The 12,066-nt window shown below is 37.2% G+C and overlaps 1 protein-coding gene across 1 annotated transcript; it reads right to left on the bottom strand.

Moving 5' to 3' along the window:
* Nucleotides 1-1,349: 1,349 nt before the first annotated feature.
* Nucleotides 1,350-2,084, bottom strand: LOC128261122 (homeobox protein B-H1). The gene has a single exon (XM_052994605.1). The coding sequence runs from the start codon at nt 1,913-1,915 to the stop codon at nt 1,445-1,447; it is 471 nt and encodes a 156-aa protein (XP_052850565.1). The 5' UTR covers nt 1,916-2,084; the 3' UTR covers nt 1,350-1,444.
* Between the last annotated feature and the right edge of the window lie 9,982 nt (nt 2,085-12,066).

Genomic DNA, 12,066 nt, shown 5'->3' with positions numbered 1-12,066 from the left:
GCTTTTCCCATTTCCATTTACATTTTCCAGCCAAATGGCTGAAAACTCCACTGGAATTGTTGTTAAATACTTTAGGGCTTAATTGCTGCGAAACACAAAAAGGTTAAGCCGTATTAGATACCCATTAAAAAAATATATATTTTTTTCAAGACCATTTTGTTTTGGCTAGTTAAAAGATCAATCATCTTGTATATTTCTAGAATATGTACAAAGCCCATGTTTTAAGAATGGAATAAATATTAATAATAGTAATTGCTTATAATAAAAACTTGTGATAATCCAATACATTTTCAATATGAAATCGATACTTTAGATTTAAAAAGCTTTACCGAAATTGACTGAATATTATTGTTGCTATTTTAAGAGAATATTAAACATGGCTATATTTTTTTTGTCAGGAAAACATTTGAAAGGAATGACAATTAATTTGCTTTTGCTTGTCAAATAATAAATATATTCGCTCTAGTGTGTTCTTAATTTTGTTTATTTAAAAATTATTTGTAAACGCAAGCTGCTTAGTCTAGTGATACCCCTCAAAATTTGTCTGCTCCAGGGTATGATAAAGACGAAATTGAATAGCGAACATTAATCAAGTTTTACTTGGCCCGAAAATGCTGAAACGGCTACTCGCCAGCAATTTGCTCGCCCAGAGACCTGCTCTTCGATCCGTAAAGGAAACAAACCGCTTGCCACGCCCCCCCTTCCTCGTACCGCCCACGGGCAGAGGGCAGTCAGTCAGGTAAAAGGCAGGACAGCACGATCTGGACAAATGTTTGTGGCCAGGCCATTAAGTGCTGCAGTGCAGCCGGAGATGCTGGAGATGCAGGAGATGCAAGGATCTGGAGGCGCTGGACAACTGTTTAATTATAGCAAAATATTTGCGCTGGCAAATCAATTAAGGCCGAGCAATGACAGGCCGCAGGCTGCCGTCCGTAAATGGGAATTGCAGAAATATGAGATGGCCATGGCAAGCCATCGAATCGAATCGAAATCAATTAAATCGAAATGAAACACAGGGTGCAAGTGCAACGATTGTTTCATGACTTTCGCTTTACTAAATTGTAATACGATACATTTTCGAATTCGCCACTAGCTAATGAAAAAATAACATTACAATCGAATTACCATTTACACATTGGCTTGATTTAAATCAGTTAAGTTTAAATTGAGTCTACACTTAAACATTTAAACTCCCTAACATAACAATGGGCTAGTAATTTATAAATAATTTGAGTTTCTATACTAAATTTAGTTGGCCATTCCGTTCAGTAACAGTTTTATTTATATTTATTTTATTTTAGTTTATTTCATTTGATTTATCTTAGTTTATACCCCCAACAAATATATGATCACTTTTCTAGAAAACATTTTAATAGTTCCAATGACCAAACGCACAGAAAATCGATGAGAATATGCCAAGAAGTTGTGGATTGGGATGTGATCGCTACCAGAAATGGCCCTTGGCCCCGGCTGCATAGCTAGCTCCATAGCTAGCGCCACCAGTGCCAGGTCGTGCTCCTCCGCCGTAGCCCTGGTCCATGTCCATTTCCATGCCATTGTAGGCTCGGAACGCCTCTCCGTCGTCCAAACAGGGCTCCCGGAACTGCGGGATGTAGTTGGGCAGGGGACAACTCATGTGGCGAAAGTCGCCCATGCCCATGTCCATGCCCATCCGCAGGTAGCAACTCGCGTTCTGATGCGACTGAAATTGAGGATGGGGATGACCATGATGATGAGGATGAGGTTGAGGTTGAGGTTGAGGATGAGGATGACCATGATGATGATGGGGCTGGGAAAGTGGTTGGAGGGTCCGCTGGTATCCGGAGGTATTCGGGTTCAGCATATCCCCCATCTGGGGATAGACGGGCGAGGTCACCGGCTGACCATCCCAAAAGGAGAGCGTATTCCACACCATTGCGTATTGCGTAATGCGAATTGGGTCGATTTCAATTTGAATGGCGGAATTTGAAATGTTTTTCAAGAAATAATTTACTTGGAATTTGGTACTGCCTAACGAACCGAATGGTATCGAGAATGGAATTCAACTGACTATAAGTAGAACTCACAGAGTCAAACAAAATTTTGAAATGAACTTATACACGGAGACCACTTCGATTCAAAATTTGAATACTTTCACCAGAAGGGCACAGATGTTCTGGTTATCACTTGAAAATATTTTAATTCAAGTTATAAAGTTTCCCGTCTTAGAGAAAAAGATTCAACTAAATAGGGCATTTAATATGATATAAACTTAAATTTTGAGTGAAACGTAAATTACAGACATTTAAATAAGATCAAAGAAATCTCTTTTAAAAAAATATCAAAAGTATAGGGGTTTTATTATTTAGTTTTGAATTAATAATTCAACTTTAACACAGTCTGTAGCTTATTTTAAAGACTCACCTACTAAAGCTATGCTTTAATTTATTTTTTTGTGCGCATCAAATACGGTAGATACTATTTCTGTGCCACCAATGCATAAAAACGAAGAAAACGAGTGCAAAAATACCATGTTTATCCCGCCTTTTTTTTACCCCCTGAACGGCTAATTTGTGTCCGGTCATAAAGAGATTCGCATTAAAATTCGCGAGAGGCGACGCAACATTTTATGATGGATGCATTTCCTTTATGGCCGGCAACTTGAAACAAAACGATTAAGCTCAGTATCGGGCCATTAGGCAAAGTGGCGTTGTAAAGGGTCGCCGAATGGCAGACCCCTTTCCATCCCATCCAATCCAATCCAATCCCATCCAATCCCTGTTCCTGACCCAGTTTCACAGCCAGTCGCTGTCCCAACTGCCAGCCACATCCTTGGCCATTTCCGAGGAGGACTCCAAATCCAGCTCCAACTCCCACTCCGAATCCGAATCCGCCCAGGGGAGCAATCCGCTGGCAGGCCAAACTTTTCTAGTGTCAGCTCCGGTCCAGGCCGCAGGCCACAAACAAACACATGCCTAATGAAGCGCACTCCGAATGCCGAATGCTGAATGCGAATGCCCCAATTTCCCACCCCATTTCCCGGCACAGGGTACCTTAATATACCCATACTTTACGTTTTCCAAAAAAAAAATTAACAGAAATTAAAGACACACATATATATATTTTTAATGTAGAAAACAAATTTTATTGAGGCTAAATACTAGTTTTAGGTCGCAGCACCTTAAATGATTCAAGTTTAACTGAATGGAAAAACAATTAAGAACTTGATTTGGGCATCAACATTTGAAAACGTATATTATTTTAAAAGACTATTTTCAAAACGATTTACAGTTTTGCCAAAAAAAGGTTTGAAAACGTTTCAACTTCATGATTAACGCATTCAGGTCCTAAAATTGAAATCGCTTCTTGTGTGCACACTAATAGATAGAAATAAGAATATAAAATTTTATTAGTATTATTATCCTGTTGCAGGACAATGGATAACCCATTAATCCTATCCTCAGAAGTAAAGGCATTATCATTTGGGGTCATCAGATATTGGCCTTGGTTCACACACAGTCAACCGTCAGGAAAAGGTTTTGTCAAATAACATATGGCGACCAGTGTATAAATACTCAAATGGTGTACTTTAAAAAATTCAAAGCTACAGGGAAATATATACAAAAAAAATTGATAAATGTAATGGTAAAAAACTTGTCAGCCCTATAATAGTAGCATTTTGATGAGCGCAATAGAGCTTCAATTCTGCTGCAAAGTGAATCAAATTTGCGCGTCGCCCATAATTTTCACACTTGACGCCTTTTTTAGTTACACATGCATATACTATAGGCGGTGGAAGGCCCCCTATATGACTATGTGACTATATCTGTTGCAGCAATTTGCGGACCACTGTCGACCACTTTTGCCCCCCTTTTCTAGCCTTTTTTGAGGATGGGGGGGCCGCCGTCCATGTCCTGGGCCTGTCATCATGGCAGCCATTGTAGTTGCAGCCGGAATCGTTGTTGTTGCTGGCAAGTTGGCAATACCCACTAATTTATGCGTATTCAAGTTTAAATTGCAAATGCGTGCTACGTGTGGGCCAGTTCCTGGGGTCAACTAAAAGAGGGGGTGCACACAAAAAAAAACGAACTATTAGGTTTACTACAATTTAAAAAAAAAACATTATTATGGATAAATTTAATTACCTGATAAAGAACGAATGTAACCAATGAACAATAATATTTGTTTAAGTAAAATACTTTAAGACATAGGTAGGTTTTTTCTTCAAATACAATTATACTTGTGTTAATTAATGATATTCAAAAACATAAAATTTCAAATGCTGCTAAAACTAAAAAAAAACTATTAAATGCATATCTTAAATAAATATGGCTTAATTCACTGCCACTTGTAAGTCTTATTTCATGAGAAAATGTATAATAATCTTGGCAAAATTATAACATTTTAAAATCACTATTAACTTTGTTAGAAAAACAACCAAAATGTTTAGGATACATATTTAGTTCCCAGGTTTTTTTTTTCGATGTGTGCTTGCCTGAAGGTTGTAGCCACCTTAAAACGTTGACGTTGACCAAATTGGGCATTTTGTTCGATGGTCAGTGGATGGGTTGAGTAGCAGGTGGGTGGGTTGCTGAGTGGGTGGTTGGGTGGTGCAGCTGATGATGTGGTGTATTCTGCAATCACGCACTCACATGCGTTCACTGACACTGAAGGCAGGGCCAAAATGCATTCCATGTTTATTGTATTGCATTTTGCTGTTCTCACTGTCGCCTTGGGCACACTGAAAAAATAAGTTTGTCTTCTTAGCATTATTATTTTCAGGGTTTAAAAAAAATATCACAAATTATAAAATTAAGTAGGTACGAAATAGGTAACTTTTTAGTCAACATATTACATTTCAGTAATTTTGTGCTCTAAGATAACAACATTATTTTCTGTGTATTGTTAGCATGAATGCACCCTGCCCCTTTCGTGCACTCTTGCCCACCCACTTTCCTGCCCACAGTTTTCCACCATTTAAATGCAAATGCACTGGACATGTGTCTGGATATCTTGCAGTGTTACTGCTCTTTGTTCTGTCATATGTCCGCCCTTTGTTTTCTGTGTTGGCTTTTATTTTTATTTTCGTGGCTACATGCCCCTTCAGTGTTTTACTGCCACTTCACTTGGCGAAAGTTTTCGTCTTTTTTTTGTTAAGATACTAATAAAAAAGAAGTACCTTGTAATAATTTAAATATATATATTAAATTAAATTATTATAAACTATATTTTCACTTAATTAAAATAATATTTCTATATAAATTTATAAAAGACATTTATCAGAAAAATACAACATCAACTCGATATGTGCAAATTATTTGTATTGACTCCATGAATGTTGCCATATTGAATTTTACACACTTTTGAAGAAAAAGCCTTGCCTTTTTTTTAGTGCCTTACTTTGTGGATATTTTCTCTGTTTTCCTTTGCTGCTACTTTATTCTCAGCCCCCCTTTTCCCCTTTCGCCCTTTTTGGCCGTAATTACATAGCCTAATTGTTGCTGCTGCCATTGTTGCACTGCCACTGCTGGCAGTGTCCGTTACTAACAATAAAGTGCCGCCTTTCGGCCAGCATCGAAATGAGCCAAGTTAAGCACATGAACTGCAATTTGCCAATGTTGCATGTGGCTTAACCCCGAAACGCCCTCACTGCGTTTTAATTGATGCCAGATTTTCACTTGCCAAACATGATGTCTACGTTATTGTTGTGAGCCGCTTACTTAATTTTCAATTTAATTCAATTACAGAGTATTGTGGTATTTCTAAAAGCAAATTATGATTTTAGTAATTTAACTATTTACGCCAGCGCCACTTTCAAGACTTGATAAATTTAACTAAGCATTTTTTTAATTTTGAATCATTTCAATTTACAAATTCCTGTTGGCACAATTTTCAAGCAATCTTACTTTCGGCTTAACCAAAAGCATTAGCCCAGAGCAACAAACAGTTTTATAATTTATATTATATGATAAGATAGTTTTGAATTTCCAGAAAATGAGATAGACAATAAATTTTCTATCAGGCTGATTTGCCCCCAATGGCCGCCCTCATTCGTTTTTCTACGGCCTCGCAAATTGTTTTCCTTCCCATCCAGAATAAATAGCAGAAACTGTCAAACCGCTGTCGCTGCTGTAAAATGTTAAACATGAAATCCAAAACAAGCCCACAGCAACAAGGATGTGGGACAACAACCACGCCGGTATGACATATGAGTGCCGCTGTCAAACGTCGTCGGTGCTGGAAGATTTATGTGCCTCTAGCCTCTAGTTTGGTATTGGGGTGTTGGGTGAACCAGCCACGTGTCCTGGGGCCCAATCATAAAATATATAACAAAAACAAAAAAAAAAACAGAAGACAAATAAAAAAAGGGAAAAAGGGAAAAAGGGAAAAATGGGAAGCCGAAGGATAATTGGATCGGTTCCGTTTTGCCGATTCGCCAGAAAAGCGCTAATGAAAACTCCGAAGGGGCGAAAGTGTTAAGATTGCACCGAGCGAGAGAACTTGTGTGTGTGGGTTTGTGTGTGTGTGTGTGTGTGTTCCGCCTGACTTTGTTTCCCTCGTCCTGTTATTGCTACTGCCATCTTGCGACACATGTTGCTGTGTGTGTGATTGATGCGATATATCCTTTGACAGGCTCGCACACAAATCCATATCCCCCACCGCCATCGCCATCGCCCAAAAGGACAGACGCTTCATCAATGCGACAATGTCCTGACAGTTGCTTCGACAGTCGCAAGTGCAAGACAAACAAGCTGCAATTCTCGCACAACTGCGTCACCTTCCTGGCCCGCCCACTTTTCCGGCTTTCCCCCCAACCCACCGCACGCATGAGAAACATATGCAAATGCAGGCCACCGTGGTGACCAAGTCGTTGGGAAATGCATTCCAACTTCTAATGCACTTGGAAAGAAAATATTCTTCAAATTTAGGCACTCTTTTCCTTACTTTAAAAATAGTTATTATTTATATTAAACATTTCATAGGCCGCTATTTCTATGTTTATGTATACCTCTTGAACTTAAAGGAATTTAGAATTTAAATTTAAAATAACTAACACTTAATACCTTACTTTAAAAATAGTAATTAAGTCAATTTCGTTCAAGAATGTTGGTCCTCGAAAATATGTTTTCCATCTTTATAGACCTCTACTACTAAAATGCTAAGTCAATTTGATGGGTGGTATTATAATCTTAAAGAAAATTAAACTTTACATTTTATCGGATACCTAAAATAAATACTAGCTTTTCAAAACTTGTTTTCCACAAAATACGTGTCATGCTTAGAATTTTAGTATAAATTATTTTTTGATCAACCCAACGTTTTTTTAGCCATTTAAAATAATACATAAAATTTATTTTTTTTCAGATAAATATCCGTTATCTAAAAGACAAATTTTCGCATGACCAATGCATATTAAGCCACTGTGCACGCATCGAAGGAGCGAGAATCTGGTCGGGATGTGGGCAATCATGTGCCCTGTCAATATGCCAAGAGCCAAATGCAGCTGGGAAAATAAAAGGATTCCCCTTCCATCTCCAACCAACCGGGGTGCCATTCCCCAGAGACTAGAATCTTCTCTCGACCACAAGTCATATTTCAGCCATCTGCAATCTCAACATTTTCGCAGCCAATTTCAAAAATTGAATGTTCAAGCGGGGCCGTTTCGGTGAGCATAAATTTGCGGCTCCACCGGCAATCAAAACAGGCTCTAAGCCAGTACCTGCTGTTGGCTTTGATTAATAGCCAGGCCCATAAATCCGGTGGATAGAGGGGCGTGGCGGAACGGAGCGGTACGGAGCTGGGGCCCAGGTAAGTAACTTGCATAAGTTAGGCCGTGTGCCAACGGTCAACGGGTCGGCTACTTGTTATGGCCGCACGCTAATGAGAGGAAAGTGCTGTGGCGCGGTGGAAAATCCGGGGGAGGCTAATTCGGATGCCGATTCTCAGGCTGTCCGGCAATGGAAACATCGTTCCTAGGGACAGGATGTCTGTCATGTCAGTGGCTCGGCGGCGCCTGTCATTTTTCGGACTTTGCCCGCCGAGCGCAAAAAAAAAACAAATGACACTAATAAGTTTAGCGTGGCCCAAAAAAACTCGCGCGAAGTGGAAACGCGGGGTACACTCAGAATGGCGGCCTGCACACCGACTTTCAAGTCTTAATTACTTTAGATTTTTCACAACATTTGAAACTTCATAATAAAGCATTTCATGGATTGAGAGAGAAAACACTTAAAATCAAGAAAACAATGGAATTAATTTATGTATCCTGAATAACAACATGGAAAATTCTCACATTGACAGCTAAAAATGCTCATATTTCAAAGAAAATCTGGGCATCTACATTGACTTAAATTATTGATCAAAACAAATCTGTACTTATATTAAATATTTTAACTTCTTGAATTTCAAAGCTTAAAGAAATAAAGAACTTTAAAAAAAATATTTTTAACAACCTCGATTTTAAATGTACATTTCTCAATTTCAAAATAACTTATACGTAATAGCACATAAATGTCCCTTTTATCCCAAATTGTAATGTTTCGTTTTTTTCCGAGTGAACAGGAGCCAGTTTGGCAGCAAAATATTTTCCAATTACCGAAGAAATATCCCCATTCATGCGCTCGATAAAAGGCAATTAAAAATGACTTACGCCATTGTTTTGGCTTCTGCCCGTCGAACGCTCAAAGTTTTATGGGGTCAGACGTCGGCCACGCCCCCTGACCGCCTCTCAACATGTGTGTGCAATGGGAAAAGTTTTGCTTTCGAAACTTCTTGCTCAAAATAAAATTTAACCAAATGCAAAATAAATAAAAAATTTGCTGGGAGAACGGAAAACAAATCTGATGACAAATGGTTGATTAGCTGTGATTGCGAGAGGTTAAAAAGAAATAGGGTTGACCAATTAGGTTGCCTATCAACCGAAATTATATATATTAAATATAATCCATTACGATATAAAATTAAGTCTTATAACATATCGACTTTACGGGCATTAATTCTCTCTGGAAATTAAATCGCGACACAAGTTAAATAGTCTACTCGCTGAAAGGAATTTTATTAAATATATATACATTTTTTGCAAGAAAAAGGGGAAATGGGAAATGAAATTGTTGCAGCAGGGCAGGGCAGGTGCCATAGTTGGACCATAAATAGTCCACATAGTCATAAAAAGCCAACGCCATCGGCATGCGAAATGCATTGCACTGTTGGGCGAAGGGGGCGTCCTGCCATAAACATTTGCATTTGATGGCCCTTAAAGGGAGCAGGAAGTGGAAAAGAGTTTACATAAAATAAAATAATATTCGCAATCAAACGGAGTCGAGGGCTCGCCATAAATTTGTAGCCACGAACAGGGCAAGTAGCAAGGATAATGCATCCGCAGAGGGGCACACTTGCGGGCATGAGACTGTTAGAAGGCTCTTTATTTAAATATTTTTATTAGCAACCATTACTTTGAAAACATATAGTAAATTTTAATTCACTTATTTGGCTTAAATGTTTTCAAAATCCAACATTTTCGAAATTCTCAAAAATTGTTTTTCTATTTCATAAATAAAATATTGATATATAACATTTAACTTTGTTTTAAAGCGAATTTTATAAATCTGGTACTAAACTGTTACCTTGGCTTGTCATGTAAAATTATTTTTTCAATTTATGGGTGCTATTATTTTGACTGCAGTCGTTTGTCAAACGACAGCTGTGCAAAATGGCAGTAAAACGAAACATACAATTTTAAGACAGCCAAATGAATTGTATTTCATAGCCAATCGAAGAATATTAGTTGTGAATATTTAATTTAGAAATAATTTAGGGGAGATTTTAATAATTGGGATATTAAAACATGCATTTCCAAAATGTCTAATATCTTATAATTTTGATTTCGGTCCAAATGTTATATATTTAATATCTATTTCAATTCCTACTTAAGTCTTATGAAATTGCCTGTATGAAATCCATTCAAATTATGTTGGAATTTGGTTAAAAGATATTTTACCATATTCAAAAATGAAGTTTGACTGTTCTGGATATGATTTTAATAAGAAACAAAATATTTAAAACAAAAGAGAACATTTTCAAACTGGTCAGACTTTTTATTTCCCGAACAAATCGAGGGTCGTTGCAGATTGTTTACCAAAATATGTTCTTGATATTATTTTTTGTGTTATTTTATTTGTATTGACAGTTTTTCATTTTAAGATCACTTCCGTATGAAATATGAATTACCTACTTTTGAAGGCGATCCTTATTGACAGTTTTCCAGCGTATTTTTTTATAATTTTCTTTTGCTTTCGGACAGCACATGACAGGCATCGCCATCGCATCCGGATTACAGCATTGAATCCTCGCTTTTTTTACGCCCCCATCAATCGCTGGCACCAACTGAGAATGTTAATTAGCAGTTGACCGAGCATTTGGTAATGCCACCCCCCAGCCCAGTCACCCCCCAATCCCCATTCCCCACCCCCCCGCGATGGCAGTCAATTACCCGACATCAATAGACACGCCCCCAAGACAGGAGGCCGCCCACTTTGGCCGCCCAGGATCATTCGCCTGTTGTTGCGTGCATTTAATGCGCATTAATTGCGCATAATTAAATTTTCTACAATTTTATTATGCACTTTACATGGCAAATGCTCAACATTAAAACCAGATTAAAGTGGCAGAATTAATGGCATACTGATAGTTTTATTCCTATTCTGTTTCGGCATCTTCGCCATGCTGGGAAATCAGCCTTTTAATGAATAATTTGTAACAATAAAACGACATTTTTCTTTTCTTTTCGCTTTTTCTCGACCATATTTTTCGTCGTTCTCTTTGTATCTGTCATTTAACTCAAAACGTGTCAGTTGCGCTGTCATTGTTGTCAATATTATTATTATTATTATAATTATAGCTTTTGTTGGCCGCTGTTGCTCTTGCTTTTCTTGTTTGCCAGTTAAATTTCTGAATGAATATTTAATTTCGTTTTAATGTGGCTTAAAAGCCGTTAAACTGACCAAAACATAGAAGTGAGCTTACGTGTATAGTTCGAATCAGGACTGTAAGGCTATATGTATTTTGTTTAAAACAAATTATACGAAGTTGCAAAACTTGAACTAAAAAAATTTAAGTTTAAGAAAACAATAATTTTTTGTTGACCGTGACTTCTTAAAGTGTAGCTTTAAATTATCTTACAATTATTACGCGCACTGTTAAGCCTTTTAATGAACATGTACATGTTCTTGTATTTAATCTGCATCCCCCAGCTAATCCTATTTAATTAGCTCTAAAAATATATATGGGAGCTATATAAACACATTCAATACATTTTTTAAATTGAAATTAGAAAGAAAATAAACATTGCCTGCTCATTTTATAAATCTTCGATTGTCATAAAATGATTTATAAATATAAATATTTACTTTAATACGTGCCTTTATTTTCTAGAAATTATTTATTGGTGTCGAATAAATAGTTTATTTTTTATTTTATGACTCAAATTCAAATCATTTTCAAACCAGTGGATGACAAAATTTGTAGCATGCGAGAAAAATCGAAGTATTTCGCACCAAGGGAAATTCTCTCTGCAGAATTTTCCGCTGGCAGCGAGGAAAAGTCCCAGGCGCAGGATATTTCCTTTTGGCTTTCCTAATGCGGTGCCTAGAATAGCCGAATGATGAGGGGGTGTTACGAGTTCAGGGGGATGATGTAAGTTTTTGGGGGTCTGAAAAAGAGAAAATGCTGCTGCTGCGTTGAAGCTGTTTCAGCAATTTACGCATATTTTTGGCGCCGGTAAATGTTTCTCTGTCTCCTTATGCACCCAGAAAAAAAAATATATTAAACGTTACTTGTCAGTTTTTCTGGTCGTAGTCCTTTAATACGTTGAATTTAAAATAGGTAATATTCTAATAAGTGGTAACACGGCGTATAAATTTCGATTTTAAAAAAAATTTTATTTTGGCTCTTGCTTCAGAATTTTAAACATGTTATTTAACTTTACTTTATTTTACTTTGAAAGCTTTATTTAAAAATTCTTTGAACATAAGCATCATTTTACTAGCAACATTAATTTCATAACCATTTACCATTTTTCACTACAGTTAA

The sequence above is a fragment of the Drosophila gunungcola genome (assembly GCF_025200985.1).
Source record: "Drosophila gunungcola strain Sukarami chromosome X unlocalized genomic scaffold, Dgunungcola_SK_2 000056F, whole genome shotgun sequence".
Taxonomy (NCBI): domain Eukaryota; kingdom Metazoa; phylum Arthropoda; class Insecta; order Diptera; family Drosophilidae; genus Drosophila; species Drosophila gunungcola.
This window is presented reverse-complemented; position numbering and strand designations above follow the sequence as displayed.